The sequence below is a fragment of the Semicossyphus pulcher genome, unplaced genomic scaffold (assembly GCF_022749685.1).
Source record: "Semicossyphus pulcher isolate SPU_LCO1_2020_fin unplaced genomic scaffold, fSemPul1.0.p SCAF_5, whole genome shotgun sequence".
Taxonomy (NCBI): Eukaryota; Metazoa; Chordata; class Actinopteri; order Labriformes; family Labridae; genus Semicossyphus; species Semicossyphus pulcher.
This window is the reverse complement of record NW_027211726.1, coordinates 14,238,387-14,261,408: the sequence shown is the minus strand read 5'-3', so window position 1 is coordinate 14,261,408 and position 23,022 is coordinate 14,238,387. Positions and strand designations below refer to the sequence as shown.

The 23,022-nt window shown below is 39.9% G+C and overlaps 3 protein-coding genes across 5 annotated transcripts; all 3 read right to left on the bottom strand.

The window, feature by feature from the left end:
- Nucleotides 1-724: 724 nt before the first annotated feature.
- Nucleotides 725-3,350, bottom strand: rpl30 (ribosomal protein L30). The gene is made up of 5 exons (XM_069681423.1): nucleotides 3,285-3,350; nucleotides 3,121-3,169; nucleotides 2,486-2,631; nucleotides 1,524-1,654; nucleotides 725-825 (listed from the first exon to the last, which is right to left on the bottom strand). The coding sequence occupies exons 2-5, from the start codon at nucleotides 3,139-3,141 to the stop codon at nucleotides 773-775; spliced, it is 351 nt and encodes a 116-aa protein (XP_069537524.1). The 5' UTR covers nucleotides 3,142-3,169; nucleotides 3,285-3,350; the 3' UTR covers nucleotides 725-772.
- Nucleotides 3,351-11,182: 7,832 nt separating this feature from the next.
- On the bottom strand, nucleotides 11,183-16,374 carry rida (reactive intermediate imine deaminase A homolog). Of its 2 annotated transcripts, none has more exons than XM_069681631.1 (6): nucleotides 16,261-16,374; nucleotides 14,961-15,066; nucleotides 14,277-14,331; nucleotides 14,105-14,173; nucleotides 12,941-12,996; nucleotides 11,183-11,594 (listed from the first exon to the last, which is right to left on the bottom strand). In XM_069681631.1, the coding sequence occupies exons 1-6, from the start codon at nucleotides 16,323-16,325 to the stop codon at nucleotides 11,538-11,540; spliced, it is 408 nt and encodes a 135-aa protein (XP_069537732.1). In that variant the 5' UTR covers nucleotides 16,326-16,374; the 3' UTR covers nucleotides 11,183-11,537. The 2 variants fall into 2 exon arrangements, with proteins under 2 accessions (XP_069537732.1, XP_069537733.1); XM_069681632.1 differs by lacking the exon at nucleotides 16,261-16,374 and adding an exon at nucleotides 15,946-16,010.
- A 255-nt stretch (nucleotides 16,375-16,629) lies between these two features.
- Nucleotides 16,630-22,950, bottom strand: stk3 (serine/threonine kinase 3 (STE20 homolog, yeast)). Of its 2 annotated transcripts, XM_069681692.1 has the most exons (11): nucleotides 22,810-22,950; nucleotides 21,775-21,855; nucleotides 21,523-21,651; nucleotides 21,145-21,259; nucleotides 20,862-21,026; nucleotides 20,574-20,741; nucleotides 20,327-20,464; nucleotides 20,052-20,177; nucleotides 19,762-19,966; nucleotides 19,481-19,674; nucleotides 16,630-19,357 (listed from the first exon to the last, which is right to left on the bottom strand). In XM_069681692.1, the coding sequence occupies exons 1-11, from the start codon at nucleotides 22,830-22,832 to the stop codon at nucleotides 19,199-19,201; spliced, it is 1,503 nt and encodes a 500-aa protein (XP_069537793.1). In that variant the 5' UTR covers nucleotides 22,833-22,950; the 3' UTR covers nucleotides 16,630-19,198. The 2 variants fall into 2 exon arrangements, with proteins under 2 accessions (XP_069537793.1, XP_069537792.1); XM_069681691.1 differs by lacking the exon at nucleotides 22,810-22,950 and having other exon boundaries at nucleotides 21,775-21,902.
- Between the last annotated feature and the right edge of the window lie 72 nt (nucleotides 22,951-23,022).

Below are 23,022 nucleotides of genomic sequence, written 5' to 3'. Positions count from 1 at the left end.
AAAAAAGCATGAATGAATGTGGATTTATACTTGTTTCATCAGCTGAACTGTACGACTACTTGATCATGTGATAAACATTAAGAATTGAAACACAACTTAAATGTAAACTTCATGTATGAGCCGTTTTCTTAAGCCCGAGGCAATTTTTCACCCCTCATCTTGGCTTCATAGTGCTTGGGACTATAGACACGTACTCAAGTCCGAGGACATCAACGGTATGTGTGACAGAGACGCCCATCACCCTAAAGCCTTTAATACCGCTGAGAAGAGAGTGTCCTTACTCGATTACAGTCAGCGGCTATTAAAGCAGGCGGTCATCCCCAAGGTTTATGTAAGTGAGGAAAAAAATACATTCTCAGAGATCAGCAGTTGCGTAATTTTGACATCAACACTGCGATAAGCAGCGAGTTGGGCGAAACGTCAGATACACAGAAACATTTAATCCGGTCAACATGACTTGTTACACAACTCTCTAAAAAACGATCAGTTGTAGTTTTGGTGATTTCAATCAAGTTCTGCTCACAGCCTCATAACGTGAAACAATCTGAGAAGACGAGAGGAAATCCCTCAGAGACCCTGAGTGTGTTAATAGAAGGAAAATGCTCTGAGAAAACTAAGGAGCACGCCGATGCTCTCTGGTGGACACGAGCATGAATAATGAAGTGTCTGGAAATGCACTTTACATCAGAGATGAGATGATCAGAGATGACACGACAGCAGCTCGTACTGTTTACACCGATTTTATTTATAACAACGGGGCGGGGGATCAGCTCTACTGAGGTGGCTGCTGCTGATCTGGCATGCTCCTGATGATGTCAGAATCGCCTGAGGAGGAGAAACAACAAAAACGTCAGCTCGTCAAATTAAAATTGGTCCTATTTACAAAGAAAGCCAGTTATATACCCTCCATAAAACACCTATGAATTGATAAAGAGTTGCATAAATGAAGGTAAATGATTCCAACAGAGCATTCATGAACCTTCCAGAAAGCACTGGCAGGTCTGCTTAGAGCTTCATAAGGTTTTCATGAAGCGAACCACTAGTCCTGATCTGGACCACAAATGTAACAAGCTCAAAGATTTGCAGAGGGAACCACGTAACAGGAGGTGAGAGAGGTGAGGTGACATTTTTTGGCAGTGTCATTTCTCCAGCTGCATTGGCTGTATTACTTTGTATCTTTGTGTGTTAAATACCATGATTAATAATACTCCTGTATGTTACGATAGATGAAAAAGCATATACAATTATGCACCAATGAAACGTTGTGGTTTTCCTTGGCATTAGGGATGCCTCCTTACTTGCAGTTCAGTTACTTTACAACTATTTTGCTACCAGACTGACTGGCACAAGCTCATGTAGTAAACATCCAATTAGTTCAAAAATTATTCTAGCATGGGACACTCCATCCTAAAATCTGACAAAGATCTAAAGAGCCACAATACGAGCTCAATGGAGAAGACAGGAAAAATCTCAGGAATCAGTTGCCCCACACTAATTGTTTCAATGTACGTTTGGGTACTCACCAGGGTCAATGATCGCCAGTGTGCACACCCTGTAGTATTTTCCGCAGGCTGTGCCGAGCTCAATGTTGTTTCCACTGTAGTGGTGGACACCAGTCTTGGCCAGCATGGCGTAGTACTCAATCTCAGACTTCCTGGACACAGAAGAGACAAAGGAAAATGTGAGGAAAAAAATAGTAAATGCATCAAATTTCACAGGGGACCCCAATTAATCTATAGCGCACTTATAGACTGCAGACCTTCCAGGTTTTCTATGATTAACAAATCTGCAAGTGCACACGTTTGAAATGTTTTGATACATTACAAAAACTACAAAATCAAGTACAAATACGGTTTCAGGTAGCTGAAGTTCCATCATCTCAGGCATGCATTTATTATGAAATCCTAAACTGGAGATCATTTACAAAAACTTAAAATCAAACCTCCTTAATACAAAAATGCCAAGAAAGATGTCTACAGGTCATGCTATCCTGGATAATCCAAGCAGTGATGTCTACTGATTGTACACAAACTCTGATTACTGTAAATAAACAAAACAATCAATGTGTAATCGGACTATTGAAGTGCAGAAGAGGCCTTACGCCCAGTTGTGTTATCATCTGCATTAAAGCACACTACCCTGTCAAACAGTCCCGTTGTGATATTGGTTATGAAGACTTTAACCAACATCTGAAGTCTTTGTAATTGACATACATGAAATAATCAGATTGAACATTAAAAGCATTTTGCAAAACTAACAAGGTTATGATGTGAATGCATTGTGCTAATAAGTTGTCATTAAAATTCTGTCTTAATGTTCTGGTCAAATTATTGATATCTTGTCATCGTTATAGGCTTATTGGTCGACAGGTTGTTGTTACAAATAAGTCAAAGACAAATCACATCACTAACAATGTTTCTGTTTGCTTACAAAAGTTTAAGTGAAAAATATCTATGAATGAATGTTTTTCATCGTCTTCATGTACCTGAGGGCAGGGCAGTTGTTGGCCAGGATAACCAGCTTGGCTTTTCCCTGACGGATCATCTTCTGGGACTGTTTGTATCCCAGGACATATTTTCCACTCTTCATCACCAGCTGGAGTCGGGAGTTGATAGACTCCATGGACTTTTTCTAAACAAACAGATATATATATAAGTTAGTGACAGTAGACAAGCTACAGAGCTAGCTTTTAGCGCATTTACATCACTGTGCTCTCGTAAAATGCCTAAACGTAATGGGGATAAGAAATTTAACTAAAGTATACATGGAAGTCAGCACTTCAGGTATGTTTCGCACGTTAGTTAGGTTGTTGCCATTTGACTGACAAATGTATATCTTCGGATTTAGTTAGCAAAGTAGCATTAGCTAGGCTGTCGTTTAAATACAGTACTACAGCATCAAATCATAGCGGACAAACAGATGGATGGACAGCAGTTATAAAGAGACAGCCAACAGCCACAATGATGTAACGAAAAATATACTTGTAGAGTACAAATAATGCGTTTAAACGGATAACTACACTGCTAGCTAACAGGCCCTGACAGAAACACGTCTCCACGTGAAGCAGAAGCCTGGCCCTGTAGCAGCGCGTGCACTCAGGGCCGAGGCACAGCAACTCACCGTCTTCTTTGCGGCCACCATTTTTGCGGTTTAGTCCGGTCAGGCCAACCTGCGAGCGAGAGGAGGGAAGAAGGAGACTGTCGTTAGGGTCTTGATAATAATCAAATGTTAAAATAAACGAATCCCGCTGTGTTTTTTATCAGAAAACTCGGAGCGAATCTTACTGTGAGTTAACTCCAATATGGCCTCGGAGAGAAAGGAAGTCCCATGGTGCACTGCGCCGCTATCTGTCGGTGTGCCTGCGCAAACGGGTACTGCGCAGACTACTCATGCATATGGCTTACAGATCTTTGACCAGAGACAATGAATTGCGTTATACAGAATATTTGATCTTAAAACATGGAATTCGAGTTTGTCTAACAAAATAAATACATAAAAACAATGCTAAACAAAAAGTATCAATGGGTCAAAACCATAAAATAGATTTTTGGTTAGAATTTTGTTTATGCAACACATTCAAAGTAGGCCTGAATTTATACAAAACATATTCATGTAGTCTACAATAACACAATTTACTTTATTAAAAACCTAATACATGTATTAAGATCTTTAAAAAACGTTTACAGAAGCTAATAGTTGCCTTTTAATTGTACAAATTGTGCAAACAAGTCTATTACAATATTTAAAATAAAAGATGCATTTAAAGCTTTTTAAATATCCATCCAGTTTACCATTTGACTTATACGACCCGTTTACGCTAGCCACAATATTAAAATGCTGCTCATTAAATGCATAAAATATTTTAAAAACCCAATTCATCACATTGATACGTGTCCTTCCGGTGCCAAATGACTACCATTAGCCTATTATGCTGTTTATACAATTGTTTTTTTGTTTGTTTTTTTACTTGAAATATAGTATTTTATAGTGATATATTATATTGTGCTATATATATATATCTTAATACTACTTTGTCGACTTGTAAGTTTCCTCTGGTTCACTTTCCCTGCCACAAGAGGTGGCCGCAGCACGCTAACTGAATAATGTATTTTTGTCCCTCCTGGAAACAGCCTAAGTTACAGCACACAACAAAAGCCCACATTTCACCTGCCTTCCCAACTGTTTACAGACCTGTAGCCACAACACAAATAGCTAAACGCGGTTTTTGGAGGAAGGGAGAACCATAATGCGCAATTACGCACGGGACTAAAGGAATTTGCCTGTGTTTTGTTTCTCCTCCAGGGGATTCGCTGTGCACAGTTTTGAGTCCTCATCATTTAAAGAGAGGATATCTATGCACGACGTCATCAGTGCGGCTACAGCCTCTTCTCCGCACCTCTTAACTCGAAAGTTAACCACACAGTCCTCTATGTGCACAGGACAGGATGGGATGCTCCACCAGCTCACAAACTTCAGCGGTGGATTCGACTCGACCGAGTGCTAAACCCGAGGAGAGCAACGGAGCTAGCACGACAGGTGATGAACTTAACATTAGAATAACATGTTATATTAAAAATATATCTATGAGAGGTAGGTAACATTCTCTGCAAGTCGTTTTAAGTGATGAAACACATGAAATATTTAGTATAATGGGAAAAAAGGGCTGTATATATAGACTTAAAATACATTTTACATACTTAAGTTTCATAATTTGCATGTAAAAAACTGTATTTCATTTAGTTTCATTGTGTAAAATTAGCAATTTCAAGCGGTTAATAACTGATAAAGCATTGGCCTGACATGACAGATGTTAACGCCTATAAAATAACTGAAAATATAAGATGTTCTATCATCATTCCACTCAGATCATAACTAAGAAATCAATTATATTAGTCAAAAATACTTTTAAAAGTCATGGTAGTTTATTATATACTATAAATAGCCTCATAACATGTTGGTTAAACCATCTTCTTCAAAAGTTGCATCATCTATTTAATCGCATTAGCCAGCACTGCTCTGATAAAAGGTACCTAGTCTACATGCAAATGATCGATGTGTTTCTCTGGCTACCGTATCTGGTGTCTTTGGTTTTAGTGAGCCCGAGCTCCACAGTGACAGGATGGGAAAGTTTATTGTGATTATTTAACAGTGGTCTCTGGCCCTGTCCTCCCTGAGCGAGACCCAAGCAGATTTGGTGACAGTCTACGGTTTCAATAGGAAATGGAGAAGCCACTTTGGACACTCCTTTGTTGTAGTGGGTCAGAGATGGTCCCGGCTGTGGTGCAAAGTAGCACGCCTTTAAAGCTGAAACAACAACACTGGATCCTGTGTTTGCATTCATGGGAACTTAGCTAATATTAGTCGTGCAATTTACCTTCAGAGGCTGTCATGTTTAGCTTCGCCTAATCCGTGTGCTCAACAAATATGATGAACGTGACTTTCATTGCAGTTCTGCCAGCTTGAGAATGAGTTGACGGAATAAATAGGTGAAAAACTGGTCAAAGATTCACTAAGTTGGACCCCCTCTGAGCAAGTGTCTCTTGCTCCATTCACTCTTTGCATTCCTTAAAGGGATACTAGGGGCCTGTTTGTGCAATGGAGGCACATGCATGCAAACAGTGATAAAGAAAGCTGAGAAACTGCAATTAACCCTGCTAAAGTGTGCTGAAATTCAAGTCCTGCAGCTGACCTCTGACCTCCATGTAAAAAGGCATATAGTTAAAAGTATGTCATCATTTTTGTCAACTGACGATGGCAAAGCTTCACACTTTGCTTGCAAGTCGCTCTCCAGGTTCATCAGCTGAACGACACTGAAACTGGAGGTGTTCTTGTGACAATCGTCTTAGAGGTCAGATGGAAATTTGTCAGGTTGTTATCATATTTTTGCATGTCTCATTTCCTTCACTTAATGCCACTTGTTGCTCCCACGCAAGCAGAAGGAGGACATTAATAAACCTGATGTTCCGTCTTAAAACCTTTAAGTAGTGTCAACCTAAAGTTAGCATCCATCAGCTGACAGATGGAATGTACTCACTCGTTATTATTCATAACATGCAAAATGTTCCCATTTTTGGAAAACATTTCATCTATATAAACATAGAAGGTCAAGCTTGAGGACTTCGCTGATCCGTGCTGTGCAAAACTTTGCAATGCAAATCCTTCAGAAAAACAAGGACAACAAGGAAGTAATACTCAATGTTCCTGAACGCACGACATCCTGTTTATGAAGCTGTGAGGTTGTTAATGTTTATTTACAACAATCCACATTGTCATTAACCATTTGTGGTTCCTGGTATGTATCAGTGGAGGTCTCTTTATGGTCTATTTTTCTTTTTGCCCAGTGATATGTGGCAAATAGCAGCAGATATGTTTCATTCTTTTCCTGCATAGTTCAAACAGGAATAGCCGGTCAAGTCTAATTATGTGCACACTATTGATGCTTGGAAAGTGTTAGCTTTGCATGGTCCAGTTCTTTGGATGCTAGGAGTCATTTAGCATGCATTAGACTCTTATTTTAACAAGAACTCCATTCTCAAAGTATGAAACATGGTGGTGAAATTTAACAAATATTAGAACTTCTTTCAATTTTTTCTCCATTTCTCCAAATATAGGACTTAATTGAGTAGTCATTTTTTAAGAGGTAACAAACTTAATGCCTAAGCAATCTGCAAACAAAGTTCGCAGAATCCCAAAAGGTGCCTCAACAAGTTGTTTTCAGTGTTGCATGGCACCCATGATGATATTTGTTACTGGTTAACTCTCTGGCTTTGGATTAGGTAAACTCTGTTGCCATCACGTAGGCAACACAAACATGAAGTAAACTTAAACAATGGAGACCCAACAGCACAAAATAGAGGCCCAGAACCGTCTCATACTTAAATAATAATCGTGACTGTGTCTGTGTGTGTTTGTTTGTTTTGGTTTCTTGTCACAGTATACGTCCACCATCAGTAAAAGTGCTGCTTACAGACATGAGCAGAGAGATGACAGGATATGAGGGAACAACAGAGCGCCTGACTGGACTCGAACCAGCGATATGGTCTTGATCTATGTGGGATTCTTTAAAATAACTCAATAGATACCTTTTGAGGATATTTTTGTACCCAAAGCAGACAGAAAAATAACATTGAAGTTTCATGAACTTGAAGTAACCCCATTGAAAACCAATACTACCTTCACCTCTGACCCTGACCCTATAGTAGTGAAATTGTTGGGAGGATCTTTCAGTCACATGCTTTGATACTTATCCTTGTCTATACATATTCTCTTTATCTATGTATGTACATTGAGGTCACTGTAAAACCAGACTTAAATTCCTTTAGTGTAAATATAACAAGCAAATAAAGCTGATTCTGATACTTGTGTTCCTGACAGGGGCGGCGAATGAGAATGGCAAAGTAGCTGAAGACAGTGAAACTATCCCCGACCAGACCGCTCCTGAAGGCGGCGATGCTAAACCTGCAGATGAACCTGCTGTAGCTGCAACATCTGCAGACACCACATCTGCAGCTCCACCTGCAGAGGGGGAGCCTCAACCTGCTGCAGCCAGCCCGCCTGCAGACGCAGAAGCACCTGCGGAAACAGCAGCAGCGCCTGAAGAAGCTCCTGCAGCTGCAGCAGCAGACAGCAGCGCAGAGCCTGCAGCGGACTCCTCAGAGCCTGCAGCTGCAGCTCCTGAGCAAGGTAGGTCTGAGTCAAAAACGCCACTGTCTCAGTTATCTCAAATTTTTTAATAGACATTTTCTCAACTACGGTTTAGGCCTCTTTCTACATGACTTTTAGGACTCTCTGTATAATGACACGTTTACAGCTGTTAGCTTAGCGCTTGCAAAGCTCCAAGCATGTATTCATTTTCATTTAGCTTTATTTCCTATGCAAATGAAACATTTTCCAATACATATGCGGTCTGATGATCATCTTATGACATATATCAAACTGACACTTTACAAAGGATAAGGATGGAGCTGCATACCTGTGTGTTTCTATCAAGGAAAAAACTTCCAAACAGATGTTTTATCTTCAACTGATTCTTTGGTTTAAAACACTGGGATTAGCTGAGGTGCAACAGTTCAACAAGGAGAAAACATTAGTCACATTAAAGTGTGTTCCTGAAAGGAGTACAGCCCCGCCCCCTGCATAGTGTGGCCCAATGAACACAGGCTGCTACAGCGCCCAGGTACATGATGTCCCTTCCACCTCTCCCCAGTCGCACGACAATGGCTGTAACCACACAACAACAACACACACACACACACACACACACACACACACACACACACACGACTTTGGTCTTTAATGAACACACCGGGGGGTGGCCACATGAGAGTCACACATCTGATAATTTAGTTAGCATTTAACAATGTGTCACAGCACTATTCATTTATGAATTCGTTAAGTATTGGAATGATGGCGTCACAGTTTTTAAGAAGGAACAAATGTTTTAGATTAATAGCCCGTCTTAATTCATGATTTTAAACCTGTTTCACGTGACAGTTTGTTCAGCAGTGCGAGCTGAGCTCAGAGAACATTTCATTCCTCACTCAGCAAATAATGTAGTCAGGATACTTGAAAGGTTAAAACTGTCAGGACACTTACATGCACCTCTGCTTTGGTAGGTAGGAAGACAAGCACGTTTGTTTTACAGAGAATATCATTTATGAATTGCTGTCGGGATGTGTAGAAAATTTCAACATGCACATAAAAAAATACATCCCAAATATAATGCCTGCCCTACCCTTCTAACTCTGCACACTCTTGCACACTTTCACATTTATTGCTTCATGATGCAAGTTTATGCAAAGGACACAGGCATCCGACAAGTTCGCGAAGTCAGCTCTTCATTGTCCTCTTTGTCTAATGCAAAGTGTCCACCACTGTAAAGCAGGCCATTAAATAAAGTGGGTAAGGCAGAAAAGCCAATACACTGTGCACTTATTCCATGAGAAAAATACAGTGTATCGCATTTTTGGATTACTGCATATAGCATCTAAATATGTTTTTTTTCTATCTACCTGTACCATTAGTAAAATTGGAAACTTTAATATTAAAGCTTAGTGCATACATACAAAAATCTAAAGCAGCATTATAACATATGACAGGGATTTTAGGGATTTTTTATACAGTTAAACCCCTTTATTAAGTTTAAGCCAACTGTTTGAGTGCTGGGCTGTTCTTTCAAAAACTAGCTGGTTACTTTCTGCTGCTGCAAATCATCTTTTAAATCCTGCCTAAAGTAGGAAGTGCACACACTATGAGCGAAAACAAGATGGAAAAGCACAACAGGCTGTTAACGTGACCATGTGACCTTCATTTTGTACATTAAGTGGATTTAAAAATGCAGATTAGTAGATCATTCTCCGGCTCATTTAGTCAAACAGTAGTCAGTTCTGTCCTTGACCTTTTGTCTTCACTTTATCTCGACCCCCTGTGGCGTCCAACTGGACCCACCCTCAAGCTTGACCACAGGCCTGTTTGCACAGCCTTCATTTTAGTTTCTATGTGTGTATGTGTGTGTGTTGCCAACACTTTGTTGTCATCGTGGTGTCATTAAGGTGCAATCTGAGTCCACAGAGAAACTAGAGCACGCCAACACATACAGGGCTTCCAGTGGTCATGAGCGATGTAAGGCCCACAGAGCCTCCCTGCCTCTGTTTCACAGCCAGAGAGAGAGAGAGGGGATCGAGTGTCACATTAGCGGGGCGGACACAGCAGCTCATCCACTTCTGGATCTGTCAGTGTCTGAGTTTAGTGGAAATAATCTGCAACCATAAGTCTTTAAAGTCAAGACAGTGGGACGAAACGTAAATGTTTGTTTTTCCTTGTCTGCTTCAGGCTAAAAACTAAACTGTTTCTTTGTTAGTGACATGGATTTTACGCTAGTTTTGAAGGGTTAGTTAACCCAAATTACAAAAAAACATACTTATTTGAATGCCTCATTCTGCAGCACTAGATATGAAGGTAGTCCCTGGTTCCATTTTACCAGGTTTTGAGATTGTAGCAGGATTTTTGCTGCAACCCCAATTCAGTTGAGGTGAATAAAATTGTCTCTGGTGCAACATTAGAAAAATACATGTGTTTCTGCAGAAACAATCTGTTACTCAAGATAATCCAAAGACTTTGCTATGAGCCATTTTTGGATGCACTTTTGACCAAAGCAAAAGGACGTCATTTCTAGATAGAGATGATGCTCTTGAATGTTTTATCATTTTGCGCAAAATACGATCCCCTCCAGGATGCCCTCAGGTGAACCAAAGCGTTTAAATGTCATTTTTCTTTCCTCGTGTAAAATCTTACCTTCTTTTCAAACAGAAAAAGCAACAGATCCAGAGCCCAAAACAGAGGAGGCACCAGGTGAGTGTTGTTGTAATGTCAACACAAAGTAACCTAATCCATATAAAATTTTCTATGCATGAATAACGTGTTGTCTTTTGTGTTTCCAGCTCCGAGTGAGTGAAGTGCAACCTGAATGCCTGCAAAGATGACTTAGTTAGAAGTGTCTTACCTTGTTACAATGCATGAATGAAAGTATGTGTAGGTGCGTGCTCATGTGTGAAAGACATATCCTCGTTGCCAACATGCAGACCCTGTGACGACCTCTTTCAGTCAGGGTTCCTCTGTCATCACTTTGCCTTCCTCGACCACAGTGTATGGCTAAATTCATACTCGCAAACTGTATATAGACAGATTTCTCCAGCACTTATAGGGTGTGTTTATTTTCAAAAGATGTCAGAATAACTTCCTATTTATTTTCTGTATAGAAATTTATATTGCAGTTTTTCTGAACCATTACATATCTCTTCAGTTTGAACCTAAAAGCCCATTCTGTACTTTTCTACCAAATTATAGTTATAATAAAAACCAAAGCCAAATTATACTTGATTTATGAAATTATATTATTTTCACTAGCAGGCTTTGATTTTACGATATGAAAAGCTGATACTTTGATGACTGTCCAGCTGGTTTTAAACATTTATATAAGAGCATGAATGAGATACGAGTTCATGTCAGACCTTTTTTGGGTTTGCTACATATAAACGACCTTCGAATCTGTAATAAGCTACAAACTGTCCACAAATTAAAAATACAACCTTAGAAATGGCATCGGATGTATTTTTTCTTCTATATCTTAATGCAGTACAAAAACATGACATTTGCGGCTTAATAATTATTCTTAGATCAGTGGTTTCACTACATTTTTTATTGGTGAGAGCTGCATAAAACAGGAGATTTGATAGTGAACTAAACAGCACAGAGAGTTAGCCGAGTCTGGCCACTGTGAGCAGGGAATGTTAGACTGGTTGTATTATTTTTTGCTTCATGTTTAATATGCGTAGTAAACAAGTGCTGTCAAACAACTACAGTGGCCGGAGGAAAAACTAATGATGCTAAAACCTGGAAATGTGGATAAAGAAAATCAACAAGATCCTAATTTGGTCTTTTGTGTGTCATCTGGAGTTACAAAAAGGCTTCCACTGTATATCTATGAAGGTCACTTGATGGTTAGGCGACTACAACTTGTTTGCAACATGGCCGGCTAGTCAGGAGTCTGAGAGAGGGCCGAGAACAGCAATCGCCTCAATTTCCACCAGTCCACCCTGAAGACAAAAAGAAGAGGACACTAAGGACACGGGAAATGAGGCAATGTGGGTAAAACTAAATAGTAGAGGGCAAAATTATCCAACAGGTTGAAAGTCTACAGTCATAAGAGGTTTTACTTAGTACAATGTGCTTTAAGCTGAATGCAACATGATGCTCACAATACACCATATTCTCAAAGTGGACATTTTTCTCTTTCATTATCCTCAGGGTGGGAAGTTAAAATGCTGTTTTTCATTCTGATGTGTTCCAAGTTGCAAGTTGTATTGAGGAAATCTGGCAAATCATTATCATTTCAACATATTTCAACACAACACATTGGGCCTAGCTAACATAACCCTTAGCCAAGAATTTGTACTGTTAGCTAGGAGGTTGTACTGTTAGCTCGGAATTTGTACTGTTAGCTAGGACATTTGTACTGTTAGCAAGGAAATTTGTACTGTAAGCTAGGAATTTGTTAGCAAGGACATTTGTACTGTTAGCTAGGAATTTGTACTGTTAACAAGGAAATTTGTACTGTTAGCTAGGAATTTGTACTGTTAACAAGGAAATTTGTACTGTCAGCTAGAAAGTTGGACCGTTAGCCAGGTATTTGTACCGACCGTTAGCGAAGTATTTGTACTGTAAGCTAGGAATTTGTATTGTAACACTACCAGACAGTAATGTTTGCTCTGAAGTGGTTGAACACTAATGTTACTGGTTGGCTAATGGTAGCTCACGGGTTATCAAATACTCCGTTTATACTTTGTGATACCTCGAACACAACAGTAACACATTAGCCTTTCCGAAAACAGCATTTTAAGCTTCCCAGAGGAAAATGGCTGCCGTATAAATAAGGGGACATGTTTTTGTATGGGAGGGGACTATTATGAATTCGTCGCTCGCAAGGCTAAAAAAACCTACAATGTTCAGGTTTCGCTTTACTTTTAGGTCAGTAACCTCAAAGAAAGGCTACAGTAAAAATTCAAAGGGACAATGGGCCTAACATAACCATTAGCTCGGAATTTGTATTGTAATACTATCAGACATAAATGTGCTATGAGGTGGTTGAATGCTAAAGTTACTGGTTGACTAATGAAGCTAATGTTTAGGTACTTGTCGTGTACTCTTAAACAGACAGGATTGCTTTCAGCTTTTCTGTTTCCATTCAGGATAACAACCACATTCATTAGCACAATTTCACCCTCCATATACATGGATGATGTAAATTACATGGCATGGATGAATGAGCATGCACCTAGCTACCAGTAATCTCATCCACCCTCAAGTGTAAAGGTGTATATGAACTATATGTTCCACAGGGCACTGCAGCTCTGTATATGTGTAAGGCTTTATTCAAACTTACTCTGGGGAGAGCAGCGACTTGGTAAGCAGCTCTGGCAGGGAAGTTACAGGTGAAAACTGGAGGGAAAACATTGACATGATATTAACATTAAAACAAAAGCATATATGGAAGTCACCAGATTTAGTTAGGTTTATCTTTTGAACTGTTTCCTGGGCACCACCTTATAAGGACGCATATTTTTAAGAGTTAGAATAGTGTTACTAAAAAAATTATTTGTTAAATGGGTTTTACAACATTAAACAGATTTAGCATGTCCAAATTTCCAAATCGAAATAAGTCATCAAATTCATCAGACACCTAAATTAATGTCTAAGAGTTTGAGAGCAGCCTGGAAGGTCAAAGTTCCCAGAGGACACACATCCTCTCCGTCCTCTCTTCAGGGTCAGGGAGAGTTCCCCGTCAGTGTTTTAGGGTCGAGTAGAGGAGGGAGGTGGGAGCTCAGGGGGCGCAGCAAAGCCTGCTGGGAAGGGTTGGGTTACATCTGACTGGAGAGCGGTGTCCACTTACGACTCGCCGTGCTCTGCAGCTTCCATTACACCTGTCTGTTGTGATCCAGGAGGAAAAGCCCGGACCAAGCATTCATAGCAGAGGGCGAGCTGAGTGAGGCTGTCTGTCAGGTGGCTGATACACCTGTCAGCAGTCATTTTCTGAGGTATGTCAGTGAAACATGAGGCACTGCGTCCTCTTATAACAACACATGTACGGATCCTGGTGTGTGCCTGGAATACATGGAGGCTTTTATAGTGTTTAATTGTATTATAATTGGATTTGAGTTAATTGACTGTAATTTAACTTAACAATGAAAGGGAGTGACGGGATAGAGATTGGCAAATTGAATAAAACGAAGTTCAATGACACATTTTGAAACAGTATTATGCTATCACAATGTTTTACATTTTAACAGTACAATATGTAAGTTACAAAAAGGGACTCAGAAGTTAAACAAAGACGCTCATATAAAGTGAGTAAACGTGGCAGTTTGAACAGGTGAGTAGAACATCCTGTCTGATGGCTGCCCCCATGTGGCAGCTTTTATACACAGAATATTAATATGACAGAAAAACAAACATTAGAATTAATTTCATAAGAAGATCCAATAAATCGAACATCTCTTATTTTGAAATTTAAGGCGTACAGAGTGTGGATATTAAGGCATCGTCTTACATGTTTTGTAGACCTCGTTCACGCTGTTAAAGTCTTTGATGTCGGCGAGCAGCACCGTTGTCTTCACCACTGAAATCAAGGAGTTTACTCAGTTAGGAAGTTTGTTATGTTTGAACTCTTCGGTCGAGGAGCTGCGGTGTTACTTTAAAGTGTAATAATACTGAGATCTCACCGTTGGTGTAGTCACAGCCAGCAGCTTTAAGGATCTCCCCCATGTTGTTGAGAGCCTGAGAGATGACAGAACACAGTCGATCAACATTTAACTTATTGTTTTTGGTTTTTATTTCCTTTATAAATTTTGTTCCAATTTGAAGAATTATTAGCCGCTCAGAAAAGGTGAACAGTCTGCTGATGTAATATTTTATTGGTTTGCTGAGACCGCCTTTTTTTCATTTTAATCTTTTATTAGCTGTCAATTTTTATTTTCTTTGGTAGTGAAAAGCACTTAAAATAAATAATAATATAATATTCACATAATAAAATAAAACTATACTATAAGAAAACAGTAGCATTACAGACTCTGGCATGGCTCTTGAATCTTGAAATCTAAATTAAATTGAAAGTAATTTTCATTCTTGTACTTTCATCATCACAGCATGCAGCATGTTTTTGCCATTGAAACAAATACTTACTGAATATTTTGAGCATCAATTTTATTAAGAAATATAATCACTAACCAGAAAGGACTCATTGAGAGATCCATGTTACACACAACTATGCTTTAAGATCATAAATGTGGCTCCTCTCAGCCAATAGAAACTCCTGGCAGGTGTAGGAAAGATGTATGTCCAGTAATCTGGTTCAAACATGGTCTACCACCATCATCATCATTATCATCATCATCTGTGAGCCTCACCTGTTTGGTCTGGGCCTGCACTCCTCCATCTACCAGCTGACCAGAAGCCACATCAAGCCCCAGCTGACCTGAGATGTACATCGTTCTGTCCACGACCACCGACTGGCTGAAGAGGACACACAAACACACACACACACGTTAACACAGAAAAATACACAACTTAGACCAGGACATTTACTTTCATGAGATCGAAGCAAATCATGATGTAACCAATCTTTTTGAGTTATTATCTCTCTACATTTTGTTGCATGTACCCACTCTTTCTTAATCTATAATTTAAACGAACAAACACTCAGCATGGAGATATTAAGGTTGCAATGAAGTACAGTGATTTCTCTCTATATGTCTTTTGAACATACTCAAATATGATGAGCACACAAAGGAAGCAGACTATTGTGTATCTGCACTTCTTAATGTGACGTATTTGACAGCATTTGTATGAGCATAGTTAACGTGGGTCTGAGATCTAAGAATGTCACTGCCAAGGACAGCTTATCTGCAACTGTTGTTAAAATGACCATAAAAGACTTGACCCTGATTTCTCTGCTGCACGTTTTTTTGAGGTTGTTTATCAAATCAAATGTTTTAACAAGTGTAAGACAACACGGCCGTAATGCTCAACCGGGCACCAAAATGGCAAAATAAGCTAACTCAAGCAAAGGTTGAAGAACCTTGATGAAGTGGATCAAGGGGCATTTTGCCTTGAATCCAAATAATCAGAGGCCATTCACACGTTTTCTGGAGTAACTCCGCCCACTGACAGCCAATTGGTCAGAGCAGAGACTCCCCTCAACATGTGAAACAGTGCAGAGTTAATTAAACTAGAAAACATGCAAATGATTGATTTCTGTCAGGTTATTTAGTGATTCTTTGATTACTAATGTGAATATTAATCAATTTATTAAAGAACAAAAATGTGAATTTTTTGCAGATTAAAATCTGTCTGAAGCCCCGGTGCATCATTTAAAATAACTTTAATCCTTACCTGTATATTCCCTGTCTGACAGGAGCTTTTGGTGTGTAAGGGATTTGTCGACGAATAGCTGCCATGTCGAGTCTGCTGTTGGAGATTCCTACTCTGCAAATGCTTCTTCCACTCCGCTAAAAGTTAAACCTTGGCACTATTTTATGGGGCAAGCCGCAGAGTTCATTGAACACTAAGACCCGCCTCCATCATGAACCGAACTGTCCTTGTGATTCCTGTTTATTCAAACTTTTTATATAAGTGCAAGTTTCCGCACCCCACGTGTCGCTATAAATAGTAAATGGTGCATGTTTCTGGTTTTTAGTGTTTCCTTACCTGTACGGGCCGATGGCAGCCGGGGCGGATGTAGTGTTGACGATCCTTCTGATGAATGCAGACATGATTTTCTGTTGTTTTTCTCTCCTGACGTTTCAACACTGCCGACTGTGAATGGAGTTCGGTTTTGCAACAACTTGAGGAAAGAGGAACAGTTGCTGCCGTAAAGTGTACCGTAACTTCTGTCAATAAGCGCACGTCGCATTTTTTGGAGGAGCTCCCAGGGAAACTGAATGGGAAACGAATTTTAGTGGCGCCTCTAGGAGGAGAATTACGGTACAACAGGTGGTCATTCATTAAGAAGTCCAAGTCAGAGGTTTAAGTCTCCTGTCATGAAGTCAGCGATAAGATATGAGCACTTCACAGCCGTAATGGTTAACTATAAGTAACTTTTATTATTTCTTGCACCTTTTCAAAACGTTATAAAGTATTACAAAGAAAATATAATAAATTAAGTGGTTCAAACATAAATGCTTACATTCCACTCTACACCCTCAAGTCATTATAAAGCAGAAACAAGGACAGTGAAATAAATGAAAACAAAACCATATTTCTATATGTCAAAGACTGATTTCAGATTTATGATAACTATACATATTATGGCAGATTCTCATCAACGGGGCTTATTTATTGTACACATCAGTTTCTGTTGAAGCTGAAAACACAGCTTCCATAATAACAGTACTCTTACCAGCGCGGTTAATACAATAATAGCATTCCACTAGAAAGCAAACGTAATTATAAACATGCATAGTCTAAAACACGCCGAAATCAAGCCGTTGAATTTGACAAAGGTGGCGAAAATTTTAACAGCCAAATGAGCCACTATATTTAAACCAGTGTCACATGAAGAAAAAGAATCAAACACATTTAATAAATAAGGAGTAAATGCTTGTGAGTAACTTGTCTTTGCTCTGCAGACTTGGAAACAGGGCAGGGCAAGAATGGTAATGATTTGTGTGACAGAACAGGTAAAAAAGTAATAAAACAAACAATGGACAGACATGATCATTCAAAAGCTGAGATAGTACTGATGGAAATTTGGATTTAGGTGTTGATAATGTCGGCTCAGTTTGCCACATTGTCGATCAGATGTAACAGTGTAAAAGGTCTATTTCATAAGACTACATCATTGTCAGAATGAGTGATTAATACGCAGTAAGTATGGGCGGAACCACACAGTAAAACTGCATACTAACATTCATGTGCAACAGCAACCTGTGAATATATTTTACAAGTATGTAAAGATAGTCAAAAATCATTCATAGGGTCATTATTAATACATGTATAAAATCAATATGTCAAAGCAGAGCAGTTTGTTTCCTTCATAAAGAGATATGCCGTTAGCTTGTCAGTCAGAGTTTTCAATCAAACATTCATAATTGTAAAAAAAAAAAAAAAAAGGCAAACTGACGAGATATTTGAGAGCTGAGGATCTGATAACAGCTACAACTTTTTAGGATGAACACAGAAGAATAATAACTATTTTTGATTGATCACTGCACTGCAGAGCACAGAGCACGATGACAGCAGAGCTCAACTCCTTCATTTGTAACTTCTACTTCAACTACTTGTAAAGGAAAATTTGCTGAAAAAAAATCCTAATGCTTTTTAAAAAAATGTATCTGAAATACATACAGGAGATGTGCGGCTGATACCGTAGCTCTATTTTTGATAGTATACAGTATCAATCATTTAAGCCTTGATGCATTTTTGTAGGTATAAAACCAATCACATGACTCATCGTGCCCGGCTATTTGGTCTTCTTCACTTAGCACTCAACTGTTGTCTTATTTACTGCTACGTGTAAGATTATTGTAATCTGACGTGAGTCTAGTTTGGAACAATGGTGGAAATCATAATAACTAGAGCCTTGAAGTGAATCTGCAGGGTTTTTAAAAGACTCCAGAGAAATAAAAATAAATGTAACACAGTGTGTTGGAATGTTTTTGCTTGTATGGAAATTGATTTTTTAAAACTTAGGAATGGATTTATGTGCTAACCCTTATTTAAATTGACTATAATGGTTTATTTTGACAAGTTAAAGCTCAACGTTGTAATAACTTAAAATGTTGGCGCGATGGGACAGTTGTATTATGAGGCACTATGATGGATGGATGCTAAAAGCAGTCGATTATGTCATACTTTGAAGAACAAACTTAAAGATTAAGACTAAAGTTTTAAATTTGCTGATCCACCTACTATAACATGCACGATCCGTTCGCCTACTACGTGATTTCCGTCCATTTTTGCAGCCTCCCGCTGTCCACTTCAGACTCATCTCAAGTGAGGAAATGGATTTAACCATGTGACGACTTGGTTGTTTTATTACATTGCTTATTTTGAAAACCAGGTTTCCAATATTTTTAAGGCATTCTTAACTTAATCAACATCATTTTGATTGTCTTTGGTCATGGACAAGCCTCCACAGCTTGTTGTTGCAGATATTTCCAAACTAGGCTCTGTATTATATTTACACTGAAGTCTGAGGAAGAAAGACCACTTGTCATTGACCTGCTGATTACACTGCTGCTGCTTCTGCCGGAGGACAGGCTTCCTTATGTGTTGACGGTGATTTCCCCCGAAGGTTTCCTGCGTGACACAAGATGCATTTGGAAAAGGGGAAATCCATTTTGTGACAACAGAGCTTTAGTTCACTCTTCGGCTGCAATCTTGAGCATCATTCACCGGAGAGCAACTTGACAGGAACCGTAGAAGCAAATAAGATTTAAAGTGGAGAACTTTAAATTCATAGTGTAGAAACAGGACAGATGAGTGTAGATTCCTGGAGCCAAAATGGAGAGTAAAAGACGCATTTAACTTCAGTTAGAGGGCAGTCAGTTAGACCAGCAGTGCGCAATAAGGTCATCTTAATTCCTCTGAGTCTATAGGACACAAGTGTTGTGGTGAAGGTGGCTTCATGAGAGAGGGGGAGCACTCAGAAGTTCTGTTGTCTTCTCTTCTTGGCATCCATGGCGTCCAGGATGGGCTGCCTTTTGGCAGTGTAGCGCTGCCTCAGCTCCTCGATCTCCCGCTCCATCATGGGATCCAAGGCAGTCAGACGCATCTGCAGCTCCTCAAAGTCCAGGTTCTTCAGCTGGGAATGGAAACACACACAATCAATGAAGGAAAAAAAGACGAGTCTTATTCAGTGTCTTGTTTTGTAAGAGCTGCTTCTGTTTTTCTATTTTTACCCCTAAAGCTGGAAGATGTTACTCACAAAGTCAAAGTCTCCATCCTGAGGCACCTTCCAGTTGTCTGGGAAGACGTTCTTGGACTGGATGTGGTAGCCGGGCTGCTCCTGCGGCTGGTTGTGGTTGTAGTTCTCTTGCTGCTGGGCGGCCTTGTTAGAGTCCTGCTTGTCAAAATAATCCATGAAGGACGGACGTATCGGCTGCTGCGGGGTGGCGTGCCCTGTGGAGGAGGAAGAGGGTTGTGTTTACACTCCCGTATTCCAACAACATAAATTACATAAATATTAAAGGATTATTGTGTGCTCACTCCTCATGGATCCCTGGTCTTCCTCCTCCTCATCATCGTCATCGCTGTTGATGACCATAGTGCCCAGGTCTGACTCGAGCATGGTGCTGCCGTGTTCGATCATGGTCTGCGCCCCATCACTCATGGTGCTGGTGGCTCGCATGGTTCCTGCACCCTCCGAGCCTGACTTCACCATCGTGTGAGAGTCCACCTCCGTCTCCTCCTCCTGAAAGACACCAGGATAATTGATCATATCGCCTGAAAATATAAAGACAAAACTAAACTTAAAGGGTACATGTCGGTCTACGCACAGAGTTGTCGTCCTCCTCCTCCAGCTCCCTCTGCTGCTCCTGCTGCCTCTTGGCTTTCATCTCCATGGCCTCAGTGATCAGGTCCCTCAGGATTGTGACCGGCTTGGCCTGGCTGATGAACGGGTGCTGGATATTCACAAGAGCAAAAAAAATAGGGTTTTGTGGCTTTCTTACACAGCCCCTGCGTACAAAGCAAAGTTTATCTGGGGTGTTTAAGTTCTATTGGTATAATTCTAATCTTGTGTGTGTGTGTTTCTGTCTGTCCTTCCTCCAACCTGCAGCAGCTGTGTGGCGGTCGCTCTCTGCTCTGGATTCTTGACCAGACACTTTTTCACAAAGTCTGTGAATTCGTCTGACCACAGCTCCGGCTTCCTGAATGTTGGGGGTGGGTTGGTGGGGATCATGAAGATAGCCTGGAGAAAATAACAAAGATGAAACATATCACATCAGGGCTTTGTTCTTTAGCAGTTGAGTGGTTGGGTATAAGCCCCCACGTTGTCAACAAATCACTTTAACACTCACTCTCATGGGATGGATGTCAGCGTAGGGAGGTTTGCCCTCTGCCATCTCTATGGACGTGATGCCCAGGGACCAGATGTCAGCCACGCAGTTGTAGCCGATCTCCTGGATCACCTCCGGGGCCATCCAGAAGGGAGTACCGATCACAGTGTTTCTCTTTGCCATAGTGTCCTTCAGAGATCAAACAATCATTATGAACTTTTCACATCGCTTCAAATGGATTCACAAAACCAATGACAGATAATATATTCCAAGTGTGCTGATTTGTACAAGCAACTGCTACAATTTTACCGTGAGTTGTCCAGCAACTCCAAAGTCTGCCAGTTTGGCATGTCCCTCTGTGTTGAGGAGGATGTTTCCTGCCTTGATGTCTCGATGGATCTTCCTCATGAAGTGAAGGTATTCAAGACCCTTCAGCGTTGACTTCAGGATAGTGGCAATCTCATCCTCTGTCAACTGATGCAAGAATGAAGAAGATAATACAGGGATGAAATAAAATCAAAAAGAAACTGGTTGTATTTTTTTGTTTTGCCAGTTGAGTCATATAGCTGAGCATTTTTTGCCAATTGCACACCGTCTTATTGCGCAATCTGATGATGTCAGAGACAGAGCCGGCTCCACAGTACTCCATAACAATCCACAGGTCTGTGTTCTTGAAGTAGCTGCCATAGTACTTGACTACGTACGGGCTAGGAAGAAATGCAGAACAGAGCGGTCATCAAAGGAGAAGAGAAAAGTTTCGTTTTCGTACAAAAACAGCAGAAGTGAGAAAAATCTTGTAGATAAAGATGTCAGAGATCTGCACAGGCTGCAGCAGCTCATCGCAAAATTTAAATAAGAGCAAAGTGAACTACAGAGGGAAATATGATGCATCAAGAAAGATAAGGATGTTTTATTATCTCATGTATAAACTTAATTTTGAGGTTTGGGGAAAACTGTCTTCTCTTCTAACCTGTCACATTGCTGCATGATGGAAATCTCCTTGATGATCTCCTGCAGATCGGACTCCACAGGAACCTGCTTGATGGCCACCACCTGGCCTGACTCCTTATGGATGGCTTTGAACACGCTGCCATAGGAACTTAAAACACACACACACACACAAAAGTTTTAACACCATTCGACCGAAGAGCTTTTAATAAAAGGTGTTTACAAAGGTGAATATTATAAAAATGATGATGAAGTTGTGTCAAAGACATCTTACCCTTCACCGAGTTTCTCTAGAACATCAAACACTTCCTCTGGTTGTTTGGTCAAACTGTCTTCACTCAGCTTTTTAAGTTTGCTGTAAATGTGGAACAAATCAACGGTTAACTCTTCATAATTGTGCATCTGAAAATCACAATAAAACAAACGGCATAGGAGCATCTTAAATCTAATTTAGAGTGGTGTCCTCACTCAGCAAATAGTTATACACAATTAATAAAATGATGGATAATGTAAATTACAGAAACAACATAGGGTGATGGAATATCTGGCTCCTATTTCTATAATTTGAGCTTCTGCTGCCATACTGTGTTTGATGTGATTGGAAATTATTATTAAATTGAATAAATTATGGTTCTGGACTGTTAGTCAGACAATACAAGCACTCTCAAGACATTGCCTTGTGCTTACTGAATATGGTGATAGGTACATTTAAATGTTCTAATATTTTGTAGAGCAATCCAATTGAGGAAAATAACCTATATTTACAGTTATTAAAATAAAACTAACAGATAAGTGGAAAACAAGAATAACATCATCTTTATCTGCAGCCCTAATCTTAAACTTTGCTTTAATGCATCACTTCTAGGTAAACTTACACTTAATTCACACTTCCACTGACATAAACTAAAGTGAAATTTAGTTTGCAAGACAACCATGTTAAATATATATATCCAAAGGACAAAAAAATATAATGGTTGTAAATGAAATAAATCTGTTTTACAGTGATGTTTAAGATACATGTTCTACTGATAACGTAGGTCCCCACTAAAGGCACTTACGAAACAACCATTTCAACAGTTACCCAACAATAAACAGAGCGTCATTAGAAGCTGAGCTTGTAATTTTGGTCAAGAGTTTCCTCTCCAACCGTTTACTCATCCTAACGGAGTGGAAAGTTTGACAGAAAACCGGTACAGCTAACAAACTTAGCACCAGCTAGCTGTACGACAGCTACCGCCTACGTTAGCCCTTTAGCTAGCTGGTTAATAGCTTGGCAAGCACGTTTTAAACCAGTCGGATATACACTCACCTTTTGGGCGCAGACGGCTCCATGATGTATAACTTCAAACAAAAAACAGTAAGACAACGGACTAATAGTAACTTGTGGAAGTTTTGGGGCCAATGGTCAAGATGTGAACATTGTCGACAGAGACGTTGTTGTCAAAAACTAGTGGAGGGCCAGCTGAGCGTTCATTTGATGATGGACAGTTTGGTGTGTTGAGTTTACCACTGCGCCCCCTGT